The 26539-nt window shown below is 43.0% G+C and overlaps 1 protein-coding gene across 18 annotated transcripts in view; it reads left to right on the top strand.

The window, feature by feature from the left end:
* DLGAP4 (DLG associated protein 4) overlaps nucleotides 1-26539 on the top strand; it is a 53260-nt gene that overhangs the window by 9183 nt on the left and 17538 nt on the right. For 3 of the 18 annotated variants that reach the window (XM_088674544.1, XM_088674539.1, XM_088674538.1), the window contains exon 1: nucleotides 5502-5773. The exons of 9 other annotated variants lie outside the window; for them this stretch is intronic. Coding sequence is in view for 1 of the 9 variants with exons in the window: in XM_088674531.1 (XP_088530657.1) it covers nucleotides 6188-6238 (51 nt within the window). In the remaining 8 variants the exon portion in view is untranslated. Of the gene's footprint in view, nucleotides 1-5501; nucleotides 6382-26539 lie in introns of those variants that run through there. 6 more of the 18 variants (XM_088674533.1, XM_088674541.1, XM_088674531.1 and 3 more) reach the window with 6 other exon arrangements.

Genomic DNA, 26539 nt, shown 5'->3' with positions numbered 1-26539 from the left:
GTGAGAAAGTGTGAGTTGATCACACCCATCACTGGTATGCAAAAACTACCTGTTATGCAAAAGCTTTTATAATGCAGCTTATATGCCTTTAATATTATAGTTATACCTGTTTCTTTGTAGCAAAGGGAGGCAACCATGTAGCTGATTTCTGCTTGGAAGTCTGTACAGTACAGTACATTGCAAAAACAGTGCTGCTGCTCCCTGAGCCACAACATACAACAATGCTCTAGTCTACGCCAGTGTTTATTGTCTAAAAGCTGGGCTAATGCTGGCATTGGGAAGAGCTTCAGCATGTAGTCCAGAAGTGCTTGCACTATCCTGCTGACACAGGAAGGAACAGCACTCCTGCCACTCCCATGCTGCCAAGGTGACTTAACCCTATCAAACAGCATTGAACTTGACAGAAATGATAGAAAGTTATTGGGGAGAACAGTGTTTTCTTTATAATAGGGCTGGCAATCTTATGTCCCTCCAGATGTTCTTAGATCCCCATTAGCATGGTCAGGGAGGATAGCAGTTGTAGTTCCAACAACACCTGCACGGTCAAAGGTTCCTCAGCTTTGCTCTAACTTCGGCCCTCCAGATGTTTTGGACTACAATTCCCATCATCCCTGACCACTGGAGGGCCGCAGTTTGGGGATGCCTGCTCTAGATGATTACTGTTAATAAGCACACTGATTTTTAAAGTCATAAATATTCAGAAAATATAAATAATCAGAAATGCAGAACTGGATGCATTGCTAGGAAATTTAAGAGGCCATTAAATGAATATACAATTCACCTTGGTGGGCTTAGCAGAAGACCCTGGAGTGATGCTGGATGGAGTCTCATAGATCCTAGTGCCCATGATTGGCCAGTCCCTGGGTCTAGTAGGAAGCCCACAATAAATGCATATCTTTTATTAAGGATCTTGAAAAGTCAGATTTCTCCTTTCTTCTCTTACACACACAAAAGTGAGACATTAACTCAGTTTGTAGGATATAGCTATAGCTCAGGTGGTTGAGCATAGGACTCACATCTCAGGGTTGTGGATTCAACATTGGCCAAAATATTCCTGAATTGCAGGGGTTGGACTAGATGACCCACATAGTCCCTTTCAACTCTACAATTCTATGACTGTGTGAAAAGGGCCATGGTTTCAGTTTGAGATGATAAATTTTGGGCTTTAGCTTGTTTTTAATACATTTGGATCTTGTTAGCCAGATTTCCCCCCATTTGCTATAATGGAAATGTAATAAAAATCCGATTCCATTTTTTAAAGACATTATCAGGCACCCTGCTTTTGAGTTTCAAAAGGCTAAATAGTATGAATGTACCGGTAATTGTGGTCACTTCAGTGCCTTGGAAGCACACTCCATTGTCTCTCAAGACAGACAGATGCCAACAACAACAACATCTGCCAAATGGCAGACAAAAGCATCACTCTTATCTCCTTACCTGGGAGTAAGCCCCAGTGAAATCAAGGGAACTTACTACAGTATTAGACATATATAGGAGTGTACTGTAGAAGACTTGTCTACAATGACTACTGCTGCTGGTTGCATCAGCAAATACAAGCATAGTACAGTAAGCAAGTAGAGTGGATGGGGAACTTTATGGCACTGGGTTCTACTTTAGCTGGAAACCTAGCCCTGGAACATGGAAATTAAACATTTCATTCATTATTTCCACAGCTAATAGTAGGTATTGTGTACTATAGAATGCTTATTGATGCTGCGCCAATATGCCTACTAGAAACTCAAGTGCCAGAAAATATTCCTGATTTGCTAAAAGCCTTTTTTTTTGCAGCCTCTGCTTACAACCCAACCATTGTACAGTAGGTGTCACTCTGGTTCTCTTAAGTTATATCAACTATGAATGGGCTGTAAAAATTGCATACCTTCAAAACAAGCTTTTATACACTGCCCCAGCATTCCACTTGGTGGCAGGTGCCATATTCACAGTGGTGGTATAAATTTCCTCCATTCTGCATGAACAATGTGCTTGAACTTAAAAAGCACTTGTGTCTAGAAACAAGTGGAGCACAGCCTAATTACTAAGTACTTAGTTTGTTGTAGGTCACAATTAGGCCTGGGCAGTATATTGATATATCAACCAGGACTGGTGTGAGGAGCGGACCACGATGTTGACTTCACTCAGCGGTATATCACTGATGAAACCGCCACGCTCCTGTGTCCCTCGACTAGCAGGGCAACTTCATCCAGGGGTTGCTGCTAGCAGAGGGACTCGGAGGTGTGGCTGTTTCACCAGCGATATACTGCCTGAGTGAAACTGACATTGCGGTCTGCCCGCATACGGCACAGAGGGAGAAACAAGCTGCATTGGTGAGGTGCCTATACCGCTTGTTCCTCCCTCCACATCTTTAAACTGCTTGGCCAAGGGGCACCTGGTTGCTGCTCCCTTGGCTTGCCCAAGTCAGCAGCGGGGTGGGGACTCCGTGAAACTGCCCCCCATCTGAGCGACAGTGGTCAAGCAAAGGTGTTGGGAGGGGGTGTGAGGGGGGCTGGGCCCTGGATCTTTCGCACTAGACTCTGGTGTCCATCCGTCCCCATGTCTCCCCTTTATTTCATATTTGAATTTACTTACAAGGCAGCTTTCCCTCTGAGTCAGCCTAATTTGCACTATACATTTGCATTAGCAAACTTGTATGTAAATGTGTGTCATGGTCCTGCCTCAAGTCCTTTTAAGGCTGTAGAAACATCCCTGTAGTCAAAATTTAACATCCTGTTTTGATTTATTACTAGCTTGTTTAAAATCCTTATGAAACAAGTGCTTTTTAAAGATTCTAGGTTTCCGTAAGGTGCCCTAATGACAGCAGTGAACAAGAATGTAGCAGCTGTGCTTCTGCCTGTCAAGCTATTCTCTCAAATACTTTCAAAATTGAGGCTTGCAAATGCCTTACTACTTACTTTTAGAATTAAAAATACAGTGGTACCTCGGTTTGAGAACAGTCCAGTTTAAGAACAATTTGGTTTACAAACTCCACAAAACCGGAAATAGTGTCTTGGTTTGGAAACTTTACCTCGGTCTAAGAACGGAAACCGAACAGTGGAAGGGCACCAGCGGTGGGAGGCCTCATTATGGAAAGCGCACCTCAGTTTAAGAACGGTTTTTGTTTAAGAATGGACTTCTGGAACAGATTAAGTTCGTAAACCGAGGTACCACTGTACCAGCTTGTTTGGACTGCACAGCAGCACTACAAAGGATTAACCATGGCCTACTTGGCCTATTCAGTTCATTGGGGAATCTGTACGGCTTATGTTGGACTTGGACCAAGACATCTGAGAAAACTGTCCTCTCTTGGGTAGCTTTGAATAACTGACTGTTATTAGAAAGGACAAGTGACATAAGGCAGGGCTTCTTTAGTGGTGGCCCTTCACCTCTGAAATTCCCTCCCAAATGGCATTTGATATTCAGCCACTGCAAAGAATAAATACGTAAAAGGCGTTGAACTTGTCCAGGCATTCAGATGTTGAAGTAGCATTTGTGGTGAGATTCTACAGTTTTATCACAGATGTTCATTGTTTTCATTTGAGTACTGTATTTTCTTTTTATTATAGTATTTTATTAGTGCTGTAAGCTGCCTATGCTCCATTTTAGAGAAAGGGTACAATATAAATCTATCAAATAAATAAAGCCTTCCTTGCAGATGATGATAAATTGGAATAAGTCCCCATACACTACCCCGAGTACTGTACCTTGAAGTAAAGGCAAACTTAAAATACCAAAAGTGACAATTCAGGATATTGTCCTGAAGTAGTGGTGAAGTAACTATGTTCTCAAAAGTCTTTTTGTCACTGTATCTTATGACAGGAGTGGGTTGACATGCACTCTCTACTTAAAACTAAAACTCTTGCACCACCAGTTGCATGACAAACTTAGGGTACAGTCCAAACTCCTGATCTGCTGCACTGGGAGGTGGGTGCTGGATGGTGCGGAGACTAGAAAAGCTGGTGTCAGTCTCCTGACTTGTGTCAGTCTGCTGGCCTGGAGCACTCCGTTCTGCCTACTAAAAGTGCAGGAGATCACTTGGAAAGCTCTAAAATAGGGTGCTGTGGCAGCAGGGAAGGACTGAACAGACTACAATCCACTGGAGCCATTCCAACTGGCATAATCTGATGGCATCAGGTGTGATCACTCTGCCTGTCTTTCCACCTTCTGCCCCAGCAGGTGCAAGCAATGAACAAGGCTGCAGTAGCAGTGGTGATGACAACTTCATCACACCCTGTCTTTGCCCAGATGGGGTTTGAATTGCTCTGCCAGAAAGCAATAGGACCTAGTTGGAATCGCTTGCTTGTTGCAGCATAATTAATCTGTGCTAAATTATCCTGTGTATGCTTTCTTGCTTGGTCTTGGTCTCCAGTGCAGCACACAGCGTGTGGCAAGAGCTTTCTTAGATAGAACTAACATGGTGAGAAGTGGGTGAGACTACAGTCCATTCTCCCTTGTGTTGGTGGATTTGGGTTTTTTTGCACGGGAGTGTTCAAAAGCCTGTGGTGGCATTCTACTTTAACATCTCATTCTGCATGTGTAGATTAGGTTTTAAACATGTAAGTCATAGTATTATTATTATTATTATTATTTTATTTATATCCCATCCTTCCTCCCAAAGAAGTCCAGGGTAGCAAACAATGAGCATAAAAGCAGTAAATGCACCTTAAATGCAGGATCAACCAAGGTCCACCCGGCTCAGGATTTTTGGGAAATCCCAGTAACCACTAGGAGGAGGTCTGCCAGAAATGGGCTACTGCAGCAGGGTAAAGACCCCTGACCGTTAGGTCCAGTCGCAGACGACTCTGGGGTTGCAGTGCTCATCTTGCTTTACTGGCCGAGGGAGCCAGCGTACAGCTTCCGGGTCATGTGGCCAGCATGACTAAGAGCAGTGCACGGAAACGCCGTTTACCATCCCGCCGGAGCGGTACCTATTTATCTACTTGCACTGCGTGCTTTCGAACTGCCATGGTTGGCGGCAGCAGGGACCGATCAATGGGAGCTCACCCCGCCACGGAGATTCGAACTGCCGCCCTTCTGATCAGCAAGCCCAACCCAGGAGTGTATGAAGGTGGGATCAATACCCCCCTCCCCTTGCCACCTTGAGGCCAGTCAGCTGGAAACAAGGTCAAAACAACTAATGACTTTTTGAGCATATACAAAAGCCCAGGAATTCATTTTCAGAAGCAAAGCGCCATTCCTGGTTGCCCCCCCCCCAGCTTGCTTCATTCTGGCAGCCTATTTGGAGGGCAAAAACAGTAATAATAAAAAAATGGAAGTCAGAAGTCCTTGGTGATCTTAACTGCAGATTGACCTACCAGTAGATGCTGACCCCTACCTTCTTTCTCACCAGCAGTGAAACAGATTCTGCTGGGACACAATCCTTAAATTTCCATACTAGCCTTCCTCTGAGGATCACAGGGAGGTAGTCAATATAATTAAACGAAAATGCAAACCGTAGCAACAAACACAAAAAGTAACCGCCCCCCCCCCCCCGAGTTTTAAAGGCCATAGATAGGGTAATTAAAGGCCTGAATGGCAGCGTTCCCATCGCACTCCGAAGAGGCGGCCAGGGGGGGAAAACCCTCCGTGGAGTCCCTGAGCGCTTCCCCACCCACTCGTGGGTCGGAAGCGTGAAGCTGCTCTCCGGCTGGGCCCCAACCGCGAGGCGCCTCCAACCCGCGTCTCGCCATCGCAGGCCTCGCCCCGGATCCTGGCAACCCCGGACTCGGAGGGACTGAGGAGTGGCTTTACAGCAAGGCCGCGAAGCAGCGGCGGCGAGGTAGGCGTTTGTGTCCCGCGGAGAAACGGGGCTTCCCGCCTTGCCAACGCAGGGCTCGCGGCCGCCCCCGGTACCGCTTCCAGCCGGGCCGGGCCTGGCCTGGCCGGGCGGAGAAGGAGCCTCTCCTCCCTGGCGTAGCGCCTCGGCGCCGGCTGAGAGGGGCAGGGCCCGGGCGGGGCGCGTCGGGGAAGCGAGGCCGGCGGAGGTGAATGGGGGGAGGAAGGGCGCCTTTGAGCAGCGCCTCCCTCTGTCCCTCCTTGGGGTGAGGCGGCGCGTCTGACTCAACAGGGGAAGGCGAAGGAAAGTTTCTCCCCAGCCTCTGGCGGTGCGGTGCCTGCCCTGCCTCTCTGCCTCTCTTCGCCACCCGTGGGCCGGCGGGCAGCCAGGCAAGGCCACCCTGCCCTCCTCTCCTCCATGGAAACTTCTCAGTCGGAAAGCGCCACTCTGGGCTTCAATCGCACGAGGGTAAGAAGCAGCACGCGGGTTGTGAGAGAAATTTGGGAGTGGGGCCTTTTAAATTCCGCCCCCCGGTAGTTGGAAGTCGCCGCTGTAGTTGCATCTGGACTGTTTTGGGCTGCCTTTGTGGAAGGGGAAACGAGGTCGTTTGGGTATGTTGGGGTTTGTTTTCTCTCATCTCTCTCTCTCTCTCTCTCTCTCACTTTTGATTTTTAATTAGGTTTAATTTTGGTGATGGGCCCAAGGGATGTGTATTGATGGGAGGGTATATAATTTTAATTAATAAAAACAAACTTCCGGGGTAGACCACAGGAGAGTAATGGCATTCCTTGGTCGCTGCTGCTGTTACTAGGGTACCTTTAAAGTGTAGCCACAACCCCTATAAGATGGGGGAGGGGGGCAGGAAATCTTATTTTACAATATAGGACTTCCTTTTTTTTTAAAAAAAAAAGTGAAAATATTTCAGAATTGCCAGTTTTGACACGTCATTTTAAGCTTTAAGTGATTGCATGTAGAATTCTGTTTTCATTCTTCAGAAACCTGTAAAATCACTTTCCTAGTTTGCCATTTTCAGGCTTTTAATGTTTTGGAGAGGGTGTGTTTTAATGGTGTCTCTGTGTTGCAATGTAATTACAGGTGAGCTAACCGTGTGTTCTTAATAAGTGTGGTAGCTTAGGAGGAGTGAAAGGAGCTTGACCCCCAGAGGTTGTGGCTATGTCAAAAACTGAAAGCAAAAAAGTGAAAAAAATCATCTGCTTCATCTCTAGAGTATTAGTAGTGCATGTGCTGCCTGGGGTTGATGGGAGTTGTAGTCTAAAACGTCTGAAAGATACTAGACTAGCGAAAACTGGGCTAAAATCACACTCCATCCCTCTAGCGTACTCCTTCATCATTTCCAGTCTTATGATACTGAGACAATTTAAAGGGAAAGTTGACTCATGCTCCTGGTTAGTGATTACCTGCCAAACATATGTTGCATGTACGTTATGAGTCAAACTTCAACCTACGGTAGCTCTATATTATTTCAAGAAGATTTTTTTGTGTTCTTTGATCCTGTGTCCCCATCTTTAAACTAGCTGCTTCAAGCAGTCTTGCCAACTTGGTATTTAGGTAACTGTCAGTATTCTAGCTGCTTCTGAGTTGTATCCCATCTAAGTTTGCCTTTTACATGAGCTTCCCCCACCCCCTTGCAGTTTGTAACTACAGAATTTACTTACATAAATATGTAGCTTTTCTTTTGTATAGGTGGCAGTGGAAGGTGGCATTGGCAGGCATTTCAGTTGCATATAATTCTGCAGCAGTATCTTACTCATTCCAACACTTTGTGCTTGCTCCTGTGTTCAGTTGGGTGCACTTTCAATTAAGTGTGCTTCGGATTGCAGCCCTGTCTTACCTCCTTTGGTATACATGGCACTTGACAGCAAGTCAGAGGACAGGTCCCTGCCCCTGGAGCTAGATCTAACATTTGACATGGGGAAGCAAAAGCAAGGAAGAATACGTGGCTATTTCAGTTACGGTATATTTGCTTAGGTTCTGTTACAGGGTGCATTACAGAATGGGATGTTATGTGCTTCTTGAATTCATAATGTAGAGCCTGGGGATAAAACTCCTTTGAACTCAGTTCATCATGGGTGTTTACTGACCACAGTGCTGTCAGTTGTTAATATACCGTACTTTGTATTTAATGCCTATTGAATTTCATGTTATCTCAAATGTGGTTCAAACTGTCTTGTTCTTTATACTGAAGTCATGATTTCTAGTGAAATAACTGCATGCAGTAGTATCTCATTATTCATTAGCACAAGCTTTGAGGTATATTTTTGAATCCAGAGACAGAACTGGGCTAGTCCTTCATGACGGCTGAGTTTGCTTTTAAGAATTTTTTGTCAATCTCAGGTATGGAGGCTGCTTTCTTCTGCAGTTTCTATTTCTAGCTACACTCCCTTTGATTGAGTGTCTGTGATCAGATCATTAAATAAGGTAAGTGTTTCTGTATTCCTTCAGTTCTTTCTTCCTTCTCATCATTGGATAGGACAAAAAAGTCATAGGCTCATAAAAGGAGCATTAACACTGTGCCTTTTGCATTAATTTGCTCCAGCTTTTCTTCTGTTACTTTTATACACTTCCTTAACTGCTCCCCCTTGCACTGTGAAACTTCTGTACTACAGGATGTTGTCTCCAAAGTTTAGGTTGTGATAACTCAAAATAAATTTCCTATGTAGACCAACACTATTCCTAATGGGATTTATCATACCCATAACCCTTTCCTACAGATACTTTCAGGAATGTTTGATGCTGTTGAAATGAGTCTGCCTTGTAGACAAGAGTTCTTGAGAACTGAAGCAAGTGAGAGCCTACAGCAGGCACCCCCAAACTTCGGCCCTCCAGATGTTTTGGACTACAATTCCCATCTTCCCCAACCACTGGCCCTGCTAACTAGGGATCATGGGAGTTGTAGGCCAAAACATCTGGAGGGCCACAGTTTGGGGATGCCTGGCCTACAGTAATGTGAGCTAAACTTCCAGACAATCTGAAATAAGGGATGTATGAACTTGAATTTTAGCTGCAAAGTATGTCCTTTGTAGCCAGTACATGAAGTGGGCTTTTTCCTTGCCCAACCCTACGCAGCGTCACTTAATTTTGCAACTGCAAAGTTGCTACTCCACCCTGAGGTCTTAACATCCTAATTACTTGTGAGGTTATAGCTTTTGGGTAGAGCTACTAAAACTAAACAGGAGCATAGTCCTGTTTTTGTCTTGTCTTTACTAGATATTGGGTTCTTGAGGGTGAACTCTCTCATTCAATACACACTCTTATTATAAAATAAGATTTGCTTTAGAAGGCTTTAGCATTTTATCAGAAGCCTTCGTTGGTGAGCCCTGTGAGGTGCTGCAATACTATTGAAGTCTGTCTGTTGTGTTGCTGCCTTTAAGGACATTACCATCCCCAAAAATGCTTTGCTCACCTGCATGTGTCCGTGGAACACAGAGTAGTTTAAGCAATCTCATCTACTAAAGACAGAGCAAGACAGAGTTTGTGGATTTGAGGAGAGTCAGTGTGGTATAAGTTATGATAATGCAGCCCATTGGTTCAGTCTACCTCTTTATTCTGCCTTCCCCAAAACTTTTTCAGTAGTATATCTTGGGGATCATATTCTTGTTGGGTATTTTATTATGGGTTGATTTTTGTTGTGGTTCCCCAGATTCTTAAGCTTAAGAGCTGCATATCAGAATCCGGATTTAGGGGCTTATGCCTGGCTCATCATCAGCTCACCTGAGCAGCACATTCCAATCACTATTCATCTTCTCCCACTCAGCCCTTCTCCAATCCTGTGGAGCATCCTACTGTTCTACTGCTGTGGCTTTTTCTCTGCCTTGTAGATCCCAGCCTGTAGCTGTAAAGAGGACATTGTGCCAGGCAACTCTTGTACACAAGAAAATACTACCGTACTTTAATTTCTATTCTCGTACTTTGAAATGCTTGGACCTGCTATTTGCTCACTCGTTTGGCATAGAACGGTACTGATTAATATATTGCCATTGTTCCCTTCCCTCCTCACTCCTCTCCCAAAAAAACCCAAGGAAATGAATTTAGGAAGTATGTAGTTTTAAATTTTAAAAAATTATTTGAAATCAGAATTCAGAGAAAAGGAGGTTGTTTCTTGCTCTCCTAGCCAGGGGATTTCCCCCCACAGAGACTATAAAGATATCCATGTATTCTGTGTATGTACACACACAGAGAGAGCTTACAGAAACTAGTAATGTATTTTAAAGCTGTTACCGTTTCCATTATGGAACACTGTTATTGTTTTGCTTTTTAAGATACAGTTGGGCAGATCTAAATATAGCAGGCATTCCTGAAACCCATTAGATTCAGCTCATTAAGTTATTTGTACATTCTATAATTTGCTTTCCTATTTTTGTCAGTTACAAAGTCTTTGTGTGCCCATAAAGCCTGTTCTACTGCTCTGTAATTGGCCACCTCTTGTTTGACTGATTCAGTTCTGTCGGACAGTTGCTACAGAAACAGTTAGTGATGTCACGTCACAAACTTGTGGTATCATTGAATGTGTAGAACAGGAGGTGTCTGGTTCTGCATCTAAGCTTTTTCTCATTTTAGTCTGGTTTTGCAAAATTGCAGAAATGGTTCAGTGGGTTCAATGGAATTAAATAAGGTATCTAGCCAAGTTGCAATTCTCTTCCCAAACTCTGGAATTTGGGCTGGGTGGAGGCACTTACACACTTTGGCAAATATTAGATGTCCTCTGTTTTTGCAGCTATGCTTACTGAATGTGGCAGAAGCTCAAAAACCTTCAGCCACTATTTATTGACTGAAGCTCTGTTAACAAACATTTGTTTGTGCACTGTCTTAAATATCTGTTAGGCTGAGTTCCAGTGGCACATTTGATACCTGATTGACTTTGGCCTCTGTGCAAACTAGTAGCAGACTTGCTGAGCTCTTCCAAGTTTTCATTTTCACTTGTTGAAGAGCGTAGGACACAGTAGAAGCACTTCCGATTCGCTTCCTTTCAACAATCCTTGTATAAGTATCTCAGAGTCTGCAGCCATCATGTTTACTCACATGATGAATTGGACTCTCTGCCAAGACCTGTGTAATGTGATGAGGTCACAGACTAATGTGATTTGACTTGCTGCATGTCGTAAAGGATGAGCTAGTGTGGTTGTAAAAACTGGCTTATGCATTTTTCCAGTCTTGGGTAACGAAGCTAGAAAAGTGAGTTACAGGGAATAATTGGCCTATTAATACCCTTTTATTAGAGAGCTAGAAGGAACTTAAATAAACTGCATCCGTGTTTGTCTTAGGGGTCTGTGACACTGGTGCAGTGCATCAAATCTATCCACCCTACATGTACCAGATTCTTCAGCCTGTGCTGGTTTTCTTCTTATCCATATGGGTTACAGAAGGGTTGGAAGATGTCATGGGTTGTATAGCATCCACAGCTGGCTTCCCAGGGTCCCTGCAGGAGTGTATTGGGAGTTAAATCCCTGATCTGACCAGGTGTCTTCCTGTACTTCTGGATGTGTGGGGGGCATCTGATGAAGAGCCCAAGAAGCTGGCATCAGGACATTCCCTTCTTCTGACCTTGCATCCATTAATCTATTTGCATACCACATATTATAAAAACATCTCATTGCAGCTTACAATAAAATCCATTAAAATAAAATAACAGCAAAATAAACTTGACAGCTTTAGTAGGCAGTTCAAAATACAACATAAAAGCTATGACAAATGACTGCTGTCAATAGCCAGCAAAGCCTTCAGTAAAGAGATATAGTTTCAGCATACACTGTCAATGCACAGAAAAAGCCCTCTTCCTGGTTGCTGCAAGATGAGCTTCCACATAACCATGAAGCTCTCAGCAGATGGCCCTAATGACCAGGAAGGTCTGTACAGGAGAAGGCGTTCCTTTGGATTCCTAGTCCCAAATTATTTAGGGCTTTGTAGATTGATACCAAACCTTAAACCTGACCCATTAGCAAATTGGAAGCCAGTATAGCTCTTTTAATAGTGGTATTGTATATTCCACTTGACAACCTAGTAGATACATTCTGTACTAACAGCAGCTCCTGGACTAAGCTTAAGGGCAGCCTCACATAAAATGCATTATAGTAATCAAGTCTTGAGGTTGTGTATGCATAGTTCACTAAGCTGGTAAAATATACTTTCATCCACTACAGCCACTTGGGCTTTCCAAGTCAAAAATGGTTCCAGGAGCACCCCCAGACTACATACCTACTCCTTCAGAACCCTTGCCAGTATTCAATGTCAGCTTATTGACCCCCATCTAGCCCATTGCTGTGCCCAAACACCAATCCACATCCAGACACCGATCCAGAACTTGTATGGCCATGCCTGATTCAGATGGAGAAATCAAGTTGAGTATTATCACTATAATGATGTTGTTGTGCTTCAAATCCTCTAATGACTGCTTCTAGCAGTTTCATATGGACACTATACGGCACTCTGCTTTACTCCATAGCCGAGCTGCCAAGGTACAATCACCAGTGCTACTCTGATACCAATCCTGCAAGTTGGAGCAGAACCACTGTAACACAGTGTTTCCTACTTCCAACCCACTAAGCAAGTCCAGCATGATACAGTGACTATGTTATCAAAAGCTACTGAGAGCTCAAACAAAATGCCAGGGTTGCACTACCTTGTCCCTGTCAGGGTAACCAATGCTGATTCACTTCCGAAACCAGGTCTGAACTCGGAGTGAAATGAGTCCAGATAACTGGTTTCTTCCAAGTACTTGGTTGGGTTGCCACTGCCCTCTCAGTCACTATCCCCCAAAAGGGTGTATCGGCAACCAGACAGTAGCTGTCAAATACCTTGGGTCCAGGGTGTTACTTTACCTCCTCCTCAAGAATAACAAGTATTGTGCCTTAGCAAAGTGATGCATACATCACACCACTGTTTCCCCCCTCTCAGCTAGTTTGAACTTGAATTTGGCACATTTTGGCTGGGAACCAACTTCAAAAACAATCTATCATAGTTGGGGCGCATGCATACATAGGAGCTTAGAGCAATTTTACTTTGATGCTGTCATCACTTTACATTCCTGTTATTCCAGTCTAACGTGGAAAACTCCACATTCCAAATTGTGTGACGTGGTCATATGTTCAAAAGATTATTAAATAATATTGTTTCATATAATTTTCAATAAGATGAAAAGACATTGTGAAAACCAAACTACACAAGGCAGTGGGAGATCCATGATCAGATGTCCTTTGTGCTTCCCTCCACAAACACATTTATTGAATTTTCTAAAAAAATAAATTATAAATAGAAAAAAAGAAGTTACCGTATTTTACCGTGTATACGACTAGGTTTTCCCTAAAAAAAAAAAATGTCAAAAATTAGGGGGTGTCTTATACATGGGGACGTATTATAGACAGAAAAATACGGTACAATAACAAACAATATCCACACACTAGGAAAATTAAGAGATAGTATAGTTGCCATTTATCAACAACTTCTCTTGTGGTTTTGAGTTAAAATGCAGCCATGGGGAAGCCCCCATCCCCATTGGATTGAGACTGTAGTACTGTCAAGGTTTTAAATCTTTCATCTTGTATTTTCACAATATAAGTTGCTTGCTTCCATGCTAGTATTTGCCTGGGGTGGGGCAAGGAACATGTGCCTTTGCTGCAAGAGGGAGAGCAAGTTAGATAAGGAAAATGGCACAGGAGAGAAGGGTTTTTAAAAAGCCTGCACTGTGTGGTCTTGATCTAATCTGGGGTTCCCAACCTCTTAGCACTTCTCACAAACAAGGATTAGAGGTGAGTCAGGAAGTGAGCCCCTAACAAAAGGAAATCACTTTTGATGGGCTTCCCTAATAATAAAGTGAAGAAACTCCTGCTTATTCTTTTTATTTTTAAAAGAATGCTGTTTCTAAAAACCACCCAGAGTGGGAACTGATTAAAAAGCCCTTTACATGAATCATGCCCACCTCTGCCTTCCCACACTATGAAAGAATCCATAGTTCAAGACTCTTCAATTCTAATTTGTATTCCTTTGGATGGGATTGTATTTTTAATTTGTTTGCATTCTCAAAATGAACAAATGCTATGTAAAATTAGCAGACAAATGGGTTTCATTTTCATTCTCAAGGACCTTGCAATGCTACTTCTCTGGCAAAGCTCTTTGATATGTTTCTCCTGCATGAAGAACACTCATAAGTATTACTTCCAGTTGAAGATATTTTTAAAATCTGCTGGATGTCATTCAGTGTGATAGTAGGATTAGTTGCATCTCAAGTAAGTGTACAGTTTTTTCCTATTGCTTGATGCTTAAAAAGTAAGACATACCGTATATACTGGCGTATTAGACGGCTTTTGAACCCAGGAAATTTTTTTCAAAAGTTGGGGGCCCGTCTTATACGCCGGGTCCAAGAATCTGCAGTCACCGCATACGGTGGGGGAGCTCAAAAACGGCCGCATCCCCACTGTATGCAGTGACCATATGAATGCAAAGAAGCACGCTCGGGAGGGGGGCTGCTCCCCGCCAGGGAGAATGGCTCCCTCATGGCTTTGTGACCTGGATCAGCGCAGAGATACAGTTTTGTGTATTTCATTGGTGTCAAGCTGCTGCCTCTTCTCTTTTTGTCAGCGCAAAGCAAAGGGATCTCTCCGTCTCTCTCTCTCTCCGCTCTCTCTTTCACTGCTGCTCAGCGTCTTTCGCTGGCTGTGTGAGCCTCCGATGTCTCTGCCCCTCTTTCACTATCCTCTCTATGGTTTCTCTCCCTCTCCCTGGCTTCTATTCCCCTTTTGCTCAGAGCCAGCCTCGTTGTCTCTCTCTCCGCTCTCTCTTTCACTGCTGCTCAGCGTCTTTCGCTGGCTGTGTGAGCCTCCGATGTCTCTGCCCCTCTATCGCTATCCTCTCTATGGTTTCTTCCCCCCCCCTTTTGCTGTCTCTGCCTCCCTCTCCCTCTCCCTCCTTTTGATCGATGTCTCTGCTTCTCTATCTCTCCTCTCTCTGGCTTCTTTCCCCCTCTCAATAACTAAGCAAGCAAGCAAACAAACAAACCACCATTTCCCCGGCTGCAGACTTGAGTGCTGGAGAAGACAGCCTCCCCTCCCCGCCAAAAAAGGGCTGGAGTACATCCCAAATTCTATATTTTAACTTGAAAAGTAAGGGGTCGTCTTATACGCCCAGTCGCCTTATACGCCAGCATATACGGTACCTCTTTCTGCAATTTCAGGCTCTAAATCCATTGGGCAATTGACTGGAGCTTAGTCGTAAGCACTGTCGATTAGAAATAATACTATCATTTTCAGGATAGGCGTAGACTATCTCCAAACTTTTTCTATATTTGAAAACTTTTGGTTGTATCCAGTGTAGTTCTAAAAAACTTGTTTCCATTGGTTTTACACTTCTGTAATGCACCCACATTTGCTGTGGTCATTATGTAAAATGTAGAGGGGAGACATGCGCCTCCAAACATGCAGTGGGCATGCAGAAGATTATTGGGGAAAGGGAACAATGATTGTACTGAAGGCTGGACAGAAACGCACTGAATGCATCAATATTTCTTTTTCGATATTTGCTCTAAAAGCAGAAGACTACTAAGCACTTTTGGAGTTCTTATTGATTACAGCTATAATCTAATTCCTTCAGTAGCACCTTAAAGACCAACTAGGTTTATATTTTGGTATGAGCTTTCGTGTGCATGCACACTTCTTCAGAAGTGTATCTGAAGAAGTGTGCATGCACACGAAAGCTCATACCAAAATATAAACTTAGTTGGTCTTTAAGGTGCTACTGAAGGAATTTTTTTATTTTGCTTCGACTCAGACCAACACGGCTACCTACCTGTAACTAGAGCTATAATCTAATGCATTATGTACCTGGAGGTAACTCCTATTTAAGTTCAAGTAACTGTGGGTTACTTGAACTGTGGGTAGCGTTGTCACCTAAAGTTAACTTTCATGAGAACCTTAGTTGGTAAGGAAACTACATGAAGGCATCCAATATCAAATTGCAATGTTTTCCTTTCTCTTCTCACTGTGAGTCTTTAATCTGTAAACCTGGTTTCCTAGTATTCAGTTGTGTTATCCTCAGTAGTGTAATGGGACATGGAAACTTGACAGGTAATTCTAAGAATGGGGTGCTTCATTGGACACCAGTGCGAAAAACTCAAGATGCTGCTGTTTATGAACTGAGAGTATTTTATGCAAATAAAGGTTTTTGAACAAATACTGAGTAACTTGGTTTAAAGACCCATTATGGAAATAATTGTTAAGATAATTTTAAAGGTATTAATTCTGTACAGTGGTACCTCAGGTTAAGTACTTAATTGGTTCTGGAAGTCTGTACTTAATCTGAAGCGTACTTAACCTGAAGCGAACTTTCCCATTGAAAGTAATGGAAAGTGGATTAATCCGTTCCAGGCGGGTCCGCAGAGTACTTAAATTGAAAGTACTCACCCTGAAGCGTACTTAACCCGAGGTATGACTGTACCTCATATGTATGACAGAAAATAAAAGAAATTCTAGGTTTTGTGTTTTAGCCAAGTAATACACTGAACCAGTCCTGTCTGGTGTTTAACTTGTCTATGAACTGTGTGCAATACTCAATGCTCAGAAAGCATATACCGTATTTTCCAGCGTATAAGACAACTGGGCATATAAGACGACCCCCAACTTTTCCAGTTAAAATATAGAGTTTGGTATATACTTGCCGTATAAGACTACCCCTCTTCCTATGATCGTCCGTGGGCCGGACATGCCCGCGCTGCCCATATCCAAAATGTCCACAGCGCCAGAAATTACTTCTGTGCATGTCCGGAAGCCGAAAAGTGCGTCTGGACATGGGCAGAAGCGATTTCCGGTGCCGCGCTGCCCATTTCCAAAATGTCTGCAGCACCAGAAATAGCTTTTGTGCATGCCCGGAAGCCGAAAATCACGTCTGGACATGCGCAGAAGCGATTTCCGGTGCCGCATTGCCCATTTCCAAAATGTCCGCAGCGCCAGAAATCGCTTCTGCAGCTGCATATATGGCGATCCGGCATATAAGATGACCCCCTACTTTTGAGAAGATTTTCCTGGGTTAAAAAGTCGTCTTATACGCCAGAAAATACGGTATGTTACCACCTCTATGAAGGAGGCTCTAGTCAAAGTCCTGTTGTCTTTCATCCTGCATACACATGTATTACCCTGTTTCCCCTATTTTAAGACGAAGTCATAAAATAAGCCATAGCAGGATTTTTAAGCATTCAAGGAATATAAGCCATACCCCGAAAATAAGACAGTGATAGGCGCAGCAGTGCCGGCCACAGCAGCAGGAGGAGGAAAAATATAAGACATCCCCTGAAAATAAGCCATACTGTAGTGTTTTGTTTTGTTTTTGAGGAAAAATAAATATAAGACGGTGTCTTATTTTCGGAGAAACATGGTAGACGAGGATCAGTCTGGAATGGAAAAAAAAGTTCAACACTGTTGTCCTTCATTAGATATCAACCATTTCACAGTTATGTTGCACTGAGAGTTACACTGAAAATTGTAAATATCATACATGATGCAAGCTAGCAAATCTTGATCCCAAATAATCCTAGGAGCGCTTTGTCTTACAAGTTTCCTCACGGTGACGCTCCCATATTTTGAAAACATTTTGATCATCAGTGCTTATAGCTCCAGGCAGACATGTTGCTATTTTGGTTTTTTGTTTGGATGAATAATGCATTGTTACTGGCAAATTCTATCACACACTCTCCAATCTGGAGTGTTTAATAGATGCCGGTGGCAACATTGTTCCATTTTGCTTTGTAAGATGAAATAAGATGTATGTCCAAGTTTTAAAACCATTTTGAGGTCAGATGATTGCTTTGGAGTCCTTTTTTTAACTTGTTGTATTCTTCATATTCTGTAGCTCTAACTGAAATCCTTGTCTCAGCTTGTAGCTGAGTATGAGAAATCTTCCCAGACAGGAGTAGCAGTTTCAGTAGGCAGCTGTCTAATGAGAATGCAAGGAACCTGTTCCCTGAGCAACTAAGCATGTGGGCTGCTGCTAAGCAACAGCCATCTGGAACCCAGTTTGTATTTCTTGGAATGTACCAGCCATTTGGCTGGCCAAGAGATAGCATATAGTTGTAGCTGGGAACAAAGACACTTAAAGGGATTTCAGCAGTTTTATGTCATTCTGAAACCCGCAAGAATTGGAAAGCCCAAGTGAAATGGTGCTCATTCCACCACCCCTAAAACGACATATTTCCTATTGTCTTTTGAATTCCAAATATCCTGTGTTTCCAAAAGTATGCTTGGCAGTATTTGTCTTTCAGTCACTTTTCACAAGCTGCTTAGTGACTTTACATTCCTCTGCGTTTAATTCTTTAGGTGACTACAGGGAAGAGTCTAGAAAACTGTTCAAAGTGCATGTCTGTAATGTGCAAAACAACATCAAACCTGTGGTTACATAAAATACACTCAACAAACACACAAGACGTAACCGGCTGTACTCTTACATAAATAAATTTTTCACTATATCGTGTCAAATGACTTAGAGAATTCAATGGAAATAACTCATAAAGTTCAATGAAGTAAGCAGAAGACCCGGTAGATCAGTTCATTCACAGATCAGTTCATTCACGGGGTCCATACATGTACAGTTATGCTGTACTCTTACATAATACTCTTACACCCACGCGGGTGGCACTGTGTGTTAATCCACTGAGGCTAGGGCTTGCCGATCAGAAGGTCAGCAGTTTGAATCCCCGTGACGGGGTGAGCTCTCGTTGCTCAGTCCCAGCTCCTGCCAACCTAGCAGTTCGAAAGCATGTCAAAGTGCAAGTAGCTAAATACCGTGTTTCTCCTAAAATAAGACACGTCTTATATTTATTTTTCCTCCCAAAAAACACACCACGACTTATTTTCAGGGGATGTCTTTTTTTTTTTTGGTGTCTTTGCGGAGGGGGGAGAGACGGAGCGAGGCGAAACGGTGTGTGTGTGTGTGTGTGCAGAGCACAGACTGCCCACCTCGCGGGGGTAACCTCCTGCTGCTGCACCTGGGTAAGGAAAAGGGGACTTCTCCCTCGCGCGCACGCACGCACGCACAAGAGCACCAGAAGAGTGCTCTTCGCGCTGCACTGTGCTCCCCGAAGCGGCAGCACAAAGAGCCCGGTGAGAGGCAGCTGCGGCTGCAGGTGAAGCCCGGGATCTGCGTGGGCGACTGGGGGTGAACGCACTGAGCGCTGCGGCGGTAGCGAAGAGGCGCCCGATCAGCTGAGAAGCGGGCTGATCGGGCGCTTCTTCGCCACCGCCGCAGCGCTCAGTGCGTTCGCCCCCAGTCGCCCACGCAGATCCCGGGCTTCACCTGCAGCCGCAGCTGCCTCTCACCAGGCTCTTCGCGCTGCGCTGCGCTCCCCGAAGCGGCTCCCACCCCCGGCTTATTTTCGGGGGATGTCTTATATTTATTCTACTAATTAAAAGCCTGGCATGGCTTATTTTTGAGGACCGTCTTATTTTAGGAGAAACACGGTAGGTACCACTACAGCGAGAAGGTATACGGCGTTTCCGTGTGCTGTTCTGGTTTGCAAGAAGCGGCTTTGTCATGCTGGCCTGGAAGCTGTACGCCGGCTCCCTTGGCCAATAACGTGAGATGAGCGCCACAACCCCAGAGTCGGTCACCTCTTGTGTGTTTGTTGTCTGTAATGTGCAGGCACATGCCCAATAAACAAATTTGATGTATGTTTTTCCTAATGCGTCTTTCAAACTCTCCTGGACATACAGGTTTTAGTTAACAAAATGTGTCTCTCTACTTCACCCATCTCCTGTTCACTTCCTTATATTTATTAAGTACACATGCACTGAAAAGTAGTATTTTGGAAAAAGGAATGATCCAGTCAGTAACTGTTTGGATTTGTATACAGTAATTTAAGTGTGTGTCTATAAAAAGTATCTCTCATTTGCATTTAATAATAAGCTTCATTCTTAACAGTTGTGAAAACTGGCAATATTTTAGTGCCTCTACCCATCCCCCCCATTATATCCATAAACAAAGGGAGATGTTCCTGTATGGAAGCAATTGGTATCTCCCAGAAGTTTTTTTGTACTGAATGTTGTTTAAAAGTCAAGTTATTTGGGATGTTGGTCTATTAATAGACTCTTCAAGCGATCTATGAATTGTGTCAGAAATGGAATGTTTGGGTTCTGCCATGGTATAACCAGGCTCAGAGTTTGATTTTTGCACAACGGGTTGTATCTTAATGCCAAGAAACATCTGTTAGCATTCAGATCAGTCTTTGCCAACCTGGTGCCCTCTATGTGTTTTGGACTACAACTCTTATCAGCCCCAGCTGTGCTGTAAGAGTGGTAGTTCAAAGCATATTGCAGGTACCAGGTTGGTGAAGCCACATTTAGATAGTGTTGCGTCACACAGAACATAAGGCGGCACTTAAATGGGTGGAGGGAAGGTATGTGAGCACATAGTAGGTAATGTCTGCCTGCTTTCTCCTTATGTATTGTCTTGGAGGAACAGCTCTTGGCATAAGAGCCACAGCTTGCAAACCATTGTGATATGCTGTTGCCTGGCTGAAAAAGCATTTGGCAACAAATCTTTAAAATGGTTGATATGATATTAAGTAAAGCCGTTTGGAAATGAACCACTCTGCTCCTATGTATAGCTAAGTGTGAACGTGTTTCAAAAGAAACATTCATGTACTTTTATTTGTGGTAGGTGCTGGATGAGGTACAATTCCTATTTCTGATTTAGGGGTGGTGGTGTCTACATTTCTTTCTGTAGCTAGGTGACTGGAAGATAATTTTCAGTGTGCATTGGGTGGGAAGAGGAAGGGAAGTCATGGGCAAGAAGCAAATAGCCATCTTCTTTCTTCTTCCTCTTTTTAGAAAGAAAATAAAGGATACATCATAGCTGTTGGTCACTGTAGTCTCATTATTATGTTGCTGATGGTCTCCTTGGAGATAGCAATGTAGCTGTTTATAGGGCTGAGGTTTTCTGTTGCTTTCTTGCTAGTTTCTCATCCCGAGTGACACTGGTAAGTTCCAAATTTAGGTGAGCTTACATTTTCAATAGCTACAATTTTGTGGTGCTATGTTCAGAGTTTCTTAACCAGGCATCGGCAACCTCCAGCCCATGGAGGCAGTTTATCCAACCCACAGGCCGCCCGTGAACCGAGCTACCCGCTCAGCAAGTCCCCCGTGCATAGCAGTAAACTGGTGCGACGCAGCGCAGGGGCTTGCCAAGCGGCGCCAGAAATGTCCACAGCACCAGAAATCGCTTCTGCACAGCTGCAGACATGCGCAGAAGCCATTTCTGGTGTTTGGGACATGGGCAGCGCGGCACTGGAAATCGCTTCTGCGCCTGTGAGGCCCATGTCCAATCCTCCGGCCCACGGGCAGAAAACATTGCCGACACCTGTTCTTAACTATCCATGTATCAAGCTGAGTCTTGAGGCAGACCTATCCTATACATTGCCTCTTTTCATTTTGCTTTGTGTTGTGTGCCTGTATGTTCAGGTTAAGAAAAAACCTTCTTTTGTGTTTTATTTTGGAGTACAAGAGTAAGGTTTGATAGCTTTGTGTGGAAATGCACAGACATTGACATAGATGTCTTGATAGTTTATAGTACCAAAAGGAAAGCTGCAGTGGTGGAGGATAAATAAATCACCAGACTACAATTCTGTGATTCTGTGAATGCTGAAAAGAAACCGGTTTTGTATGAGTTTTCTTAACTACAGTACTGGTAAATGAGAAAAAGAGGGAGCTACTTCCAAAAAAATTAACGTTTACACGTGAAGAAACAGGTCGTGTTGGCTTTCAAAATGGTTTGCAGCAAGTTCCTCGTTCATTCTGAAGTTAACTGCAAGGCTTTATTCTTTTTTGCTCTGTATATGCCTCTGTAAACAAGATTTGTGAATTACTGTAGGCACTAGTTTAGCCTTTCCGACTTAATGTTTGAGAATGTTTAAGGCATTGGTATTGCTTGATTCACTCTGAATTTAAAAGCTCCTTTTATGTTGAAGGTTAAATGGTGGTTGTGGCAAAACTTCTTAGAAGCTACTTGCTCTTTATGAAAGTCTAAAAAATTAGTAACTCAAGGAACAGATTCCAAATTCATAATGGCAGGATGAAAGCCCATTACCAGAAAAGGAAGGGGGGAGGATCTGACTCAACCATTGGAATGAAAAAAGGAGACGCATAATAGTCTCAGGAATGTCACATTGAGGAAATGACCTTTCAGTCCAATTTCCTACTTAGCTGGTTCCCCTAAATTGACTGAAGCAGTAGAAACATTTGTTAGAGTTCGCTTACTGGCAGCCTTTTGCTGTTTAGTGTTATATCTTCAAAAACAGCTGTAGCTCAGCTTTGTGCAGTGTACAAATGAGGAGTTTGTTGCTTTGATTGGGGGTGCACTGAACATGTTTGAGCACCTTCTATAGGCACATACGTCAAGCATTTCTAATTACTTGGCTGAACGTCTGTAAGATTCTCCTGTCTGAAACTTTGAAGCAGAGAGTCTTAATGTTTTCAATCTAGGGAAACGTTTTGTACTAGTCACATGTAAAGGAGAAATTGGGCTGTAAAAAGATTTGGCTTATTGCCATTTGGGATATAGTTATAGTCTTAGGTATGCTTGGGAAAGGCTGATGCTTGTCTTTTGTTAGTTGAAACTAACCTTGTCATTTAAAAAATATATGAAAACTTTTCCTGGGGCACAAATAAAACAAGAAAATGCCTCCCTTTCAAGTTCTGTTGTCCAGTGTATAATGCTTAGAAGAATGCTGGGTAGTGGGAAAATGTGTCTCTGCAATCAGAATCTGACATTCGTATTTCCTACCCAGATATGTGTTACTTTAAACTGCACATTTCTAATATGTCTGGCTCACATAGTAAATTTTTGCTGGAGATTGCTCAACTTATAAAGCTTTCAGTATCTTTGTGTCATTGGGAATAGAGTAGGGGGCTGAACATTTGCTGCAAAACAATGCTGGTCTATGAATGTTTCAAAACATTCTATAGTATCAGAGTGTTTCTTTCTGCATGTCTGAAGCAAGGATAATTATTATTTATTGTATTAGTTGCTTTATACAAAAAGATGCCTTAAAGCAAATCAGCAACTACATAAAATGAGAAAAGCTAAAATCAGATATAGATAACCAAGGGAATAATAAAGTTCCTAAAAGTGCTCATCCAACAATACTTTAAAAAATAACAAATTCTGCCCCTCCCCACCAAAACATGAGCACCACAATAAAGATCAAAATTGTACCAAAGTATGACCCAAACTTACAAAAGGAAATTTCATCATAACTCCCAATGAAAACTGTTAATTCTTAAAGAATGGAAAAGTCACTATTTTTTTCATGCAAATGAAAAAGTTCTCTTGCTGATCTCTCCATGAATTGTAATATCTATCAACCGAGAGTGTATGGAACAGGGATCTAAAACTTTCTTCCCCAACTATAGGGAAGCAAGGGCTAATTAAATTTAATGCTGTTTCCTAGAAACTGACTTATGTGCTCTCTTGCTGTTGACTGGACCCATCTGTCTGTAGTTTTCCTTTCTGGAGATTAGGGAAAGGAAGCTCTGGCCTTGATGCAAAATTCTTCACCCTTGATAGTTTTTCATGAGCAAAAGCCACATCGGATACAATTACACTCCTTGGTTCTGTACAGGGCATATAATGGGTGATCACTCAAACTGTGGCAAGCAAGGGAAACTTTGCATTTAATTTAACAAAGGCAATGCTGAGTCAGCTCCTCTGGTATTTGCAACATCCGCTATTGCTTTTTCATGTGAAATGCTCATTTAAACTAGGATTCCAAGTGAGAACCACAGTCTTCAGAAGCTTGCAGATTGTAAACCTGCTGTAAATTAATAGGGTGGATGCAAAAGGGCTTCCAATATTAGAAAAATAAAATTTTGTGTTTGTTCTTTGAATAATTGTGTTCCAGGTGATGGCTTGGTAGCCTGAATGTCTAAATAGTTTCTTATTAACTGTGACACTCCTTCCCAAGGAGAAAATTGTCCTAGCATAGTCATCCTTTGGGTTCCTTATTGAGCAGAGTCCAGAACAAAGAAGCAAGCCCCTGAAGGTTAATGGCATATGATTTAAGAATTTTATCTGCTCTCTTCTGCCAAAATTGTTCACTTGCTATCTTAATATGCTGGTGGCATGATTTTTTCAGCTGTGGTCTATAATGTTTCCACACTATGCAGTGCTTGTTCAGAGTGTTTATTCAGAGAGCATTTATTCCTATGATTATATAACATTACCCAATAACACTTTTTTTCTTTCCTTAGCTCACAATGCAAATGATAAAATACTGTAAATACAAAGTATTAAAATCAACAGTCTGCAGCATAAACATTTTCCAACAAAGAGGAAGCAGTTAATAGAAGCAGTTAACCACTGTTTATGTGCTGTATATTTTTAGTTAAATACTTTAAAATTGGATTTTAAACCCTTGGAGAATTTAAGGAAAAGTCTTCACCTGCATGCACTTAATGTGCCAGAGGAGCTTCTGTGGGAAGGGTGTTATAGAACAGGAATCTTAGCACAGAGAATGCCCTCACCTTGACAGCCACCGGAAGCAGATCTTGAGGTTTCAGTTGCCCAACACTTTAAACTGCATCTGGAGACAGACTTGGCAATTGGTGCTGCTAATGAAGCACTAGCATAATATGATCTAATTATCCAGTTAACAATCATACAGGCCTATTTTGGATCCAGTGCAGTTTCCAAATTATTTTCAAAAGCAGCTCCAAGTACAACACAGGAAGCCCTTTGTACAACTCACTGCAGTATAGGTGGGTCGTCAACGCATGATTGATTGTAGCTACGTTATCTCAAATAATGTATGTTAATAGCTAATAAAAGATACTCCAGGCAACAGAGGCCACTCAGTACTCTAATGTCAATGCTGGATGAATAAGCACCTATAAATTGTGTACCTCTGATACTCTTTTGCGAGGAGTACAGCTCCCTTCAGAATAGGTCTGAACGCCATTCACCTAGCTGATAAATCACCCACCAACATTATCTCAATTGTGTCTGGATTGACTTTCAGTTCATTTGCCTTCATACAGTCCATTACCATGCCCAGGCATTGGTTTAGGACACCAGCAGCTGCACCTGAATTTGAGAAAGCTGAGTGTCATTTGCAAATCTCAGCAGTTTTGTGTAGGTGTTTAACAGCAAGGAGTAGAGAACAGAACCCTGCAGGACGCCAAAGTAAAACTGCCAAGGGGTCAGTAAAGGCTCCTCCAGCACTACTATCTGGCATCAATTATCCAAATAGGAATGGGACCTGCCACTAAGTGGTGCTTCCAATGCTCAACTTCAATAGCCTTCCCAGAAAGGTACTGTGACCAATGCATCAAAAGCTACTTGGAGGTCCAAGGAAATCAACAGTGTTTCCTTCTTGCTTTCTTGAAAGCTCTACATTGGCTCCCAGTACGTGTCCGAGCACAATTCAAAGTGTTGGTGCTGATCTTTAAAGCCCTAAACAGCCTCGGTCCAGTATACCTAAAAGAGCATCTCCACCCCCATCGTTCTGCCCGAACACTGAGGTCCAGCGCCGAGGGCCTTTGGGTGGTTCCCTCGCTGCAAGAAGCCAAGTTACAGGGAACCAGGCAGAGGGCCTTCTCAGTAGTGGCACACGCCCTGTGGAATGCCCTCCCACCAGATGTCAGAGAAAAACATCTACCAGACTTTTAGAAGACATCTGAAGGCAACCCTGTTTAGGGAAGCTTTAAATGTTTAACAGACCATTGTATTTTAATATTTTGTTGGAAGCCACCCAGAGTGGCTGGGGAAACCCAGCCAGATGGGTGGGGTATAAATAATAAATTATTATTATTATTATAAATTATTATTCTCTTTCCTAGAGTGATCAATGCAGTTTCTGTCCCAAAATCAAACCTGAAGCCTTAACTGAGATGGATGAACAAAATCAGTTTCATCCAAAAGTAACAAGCTTGTTAGCGACCACTTTCCTGGGCACCTTACCTAGGAAGGGGATGCTAGCCAGTGGCCTAGGAGCCAATGTGGTGTAGTGGTTACAGTGTTGGGAAACCAGGGTTCAAATCCTCACTCAAGTTTACGAAGCTCATTGGGTGACCTTGAGCCACTCGCAGCTTTCAAATTTGACTGGGTGATAAGCATACTTCTTGGGGGGGGGGGAGCTGTGATGTCATTACTCTGCATAGCTCTTAACTTCTGCAGTTAGGAGAAAAATAAATAAATATTTATTTCAAATTTCAATTTTATATTTCAAATTTCTATTTTGGCCTTCCATAAGAAAAGACTTCTCTTCCCGGGTCAGTGTGCATAAAAGGAAAATACAGAAACAATTAAAATGCTGGTAAAGCAAATTGGGACAATCCTTGTTGACATCTGTCTGACCTGGGAGACTATGGAAGAGTGCACCTTTGGAGCTAAAGTCAAACTGTTGGAGAGTTTCAGCACCTGCTGTGGTTGTAGAGACAGATAAAGGAGAGACATATTTTACTGCAGGTGGAGCAGATAAAGACTTCTGGTATTTCTGCTACAGGTTCCAACACCACCACACACCTGTATGCACATAGGGGGTTTTTTTTGGGGGGGTGTCAATACAAAATGTACACTGTCCTGATTGGCTGTTGGGTCATAGCCTGATTCAAGGTGGGTCACAACAGCGGTACTACTATCATGCAAATATATAGTAAAATATAAAGAAATAGGTTCCCAAGTTTATGTTTTGGGTTAAAAGTGGGCCATGAGTCTAAAAAGGTCGAAGATACCTGCTGTAGAGGACATTGAAATCAGCTGAGTAGAGTTCATCGAGCGAAT

This window comes from Zootoca vivipara, chromosome 7 (assembly GCF_965207765.1).
Source record: "Zootoca vivipara chromosome 7, rZooViv2.hap1.1, whole genome shotgun sequence".
NCBI classification, from domain to species: Eukaryota; Metazoa; Chordata; class Lepidosauria; order Squamata; family Lacertidae; genus Zootoca; species Zootoca vivipara.
Note: the sequence above shows the minus strand (reverse complement) of the source record. Positions and strands in the feature narration are given on the sequence as shown.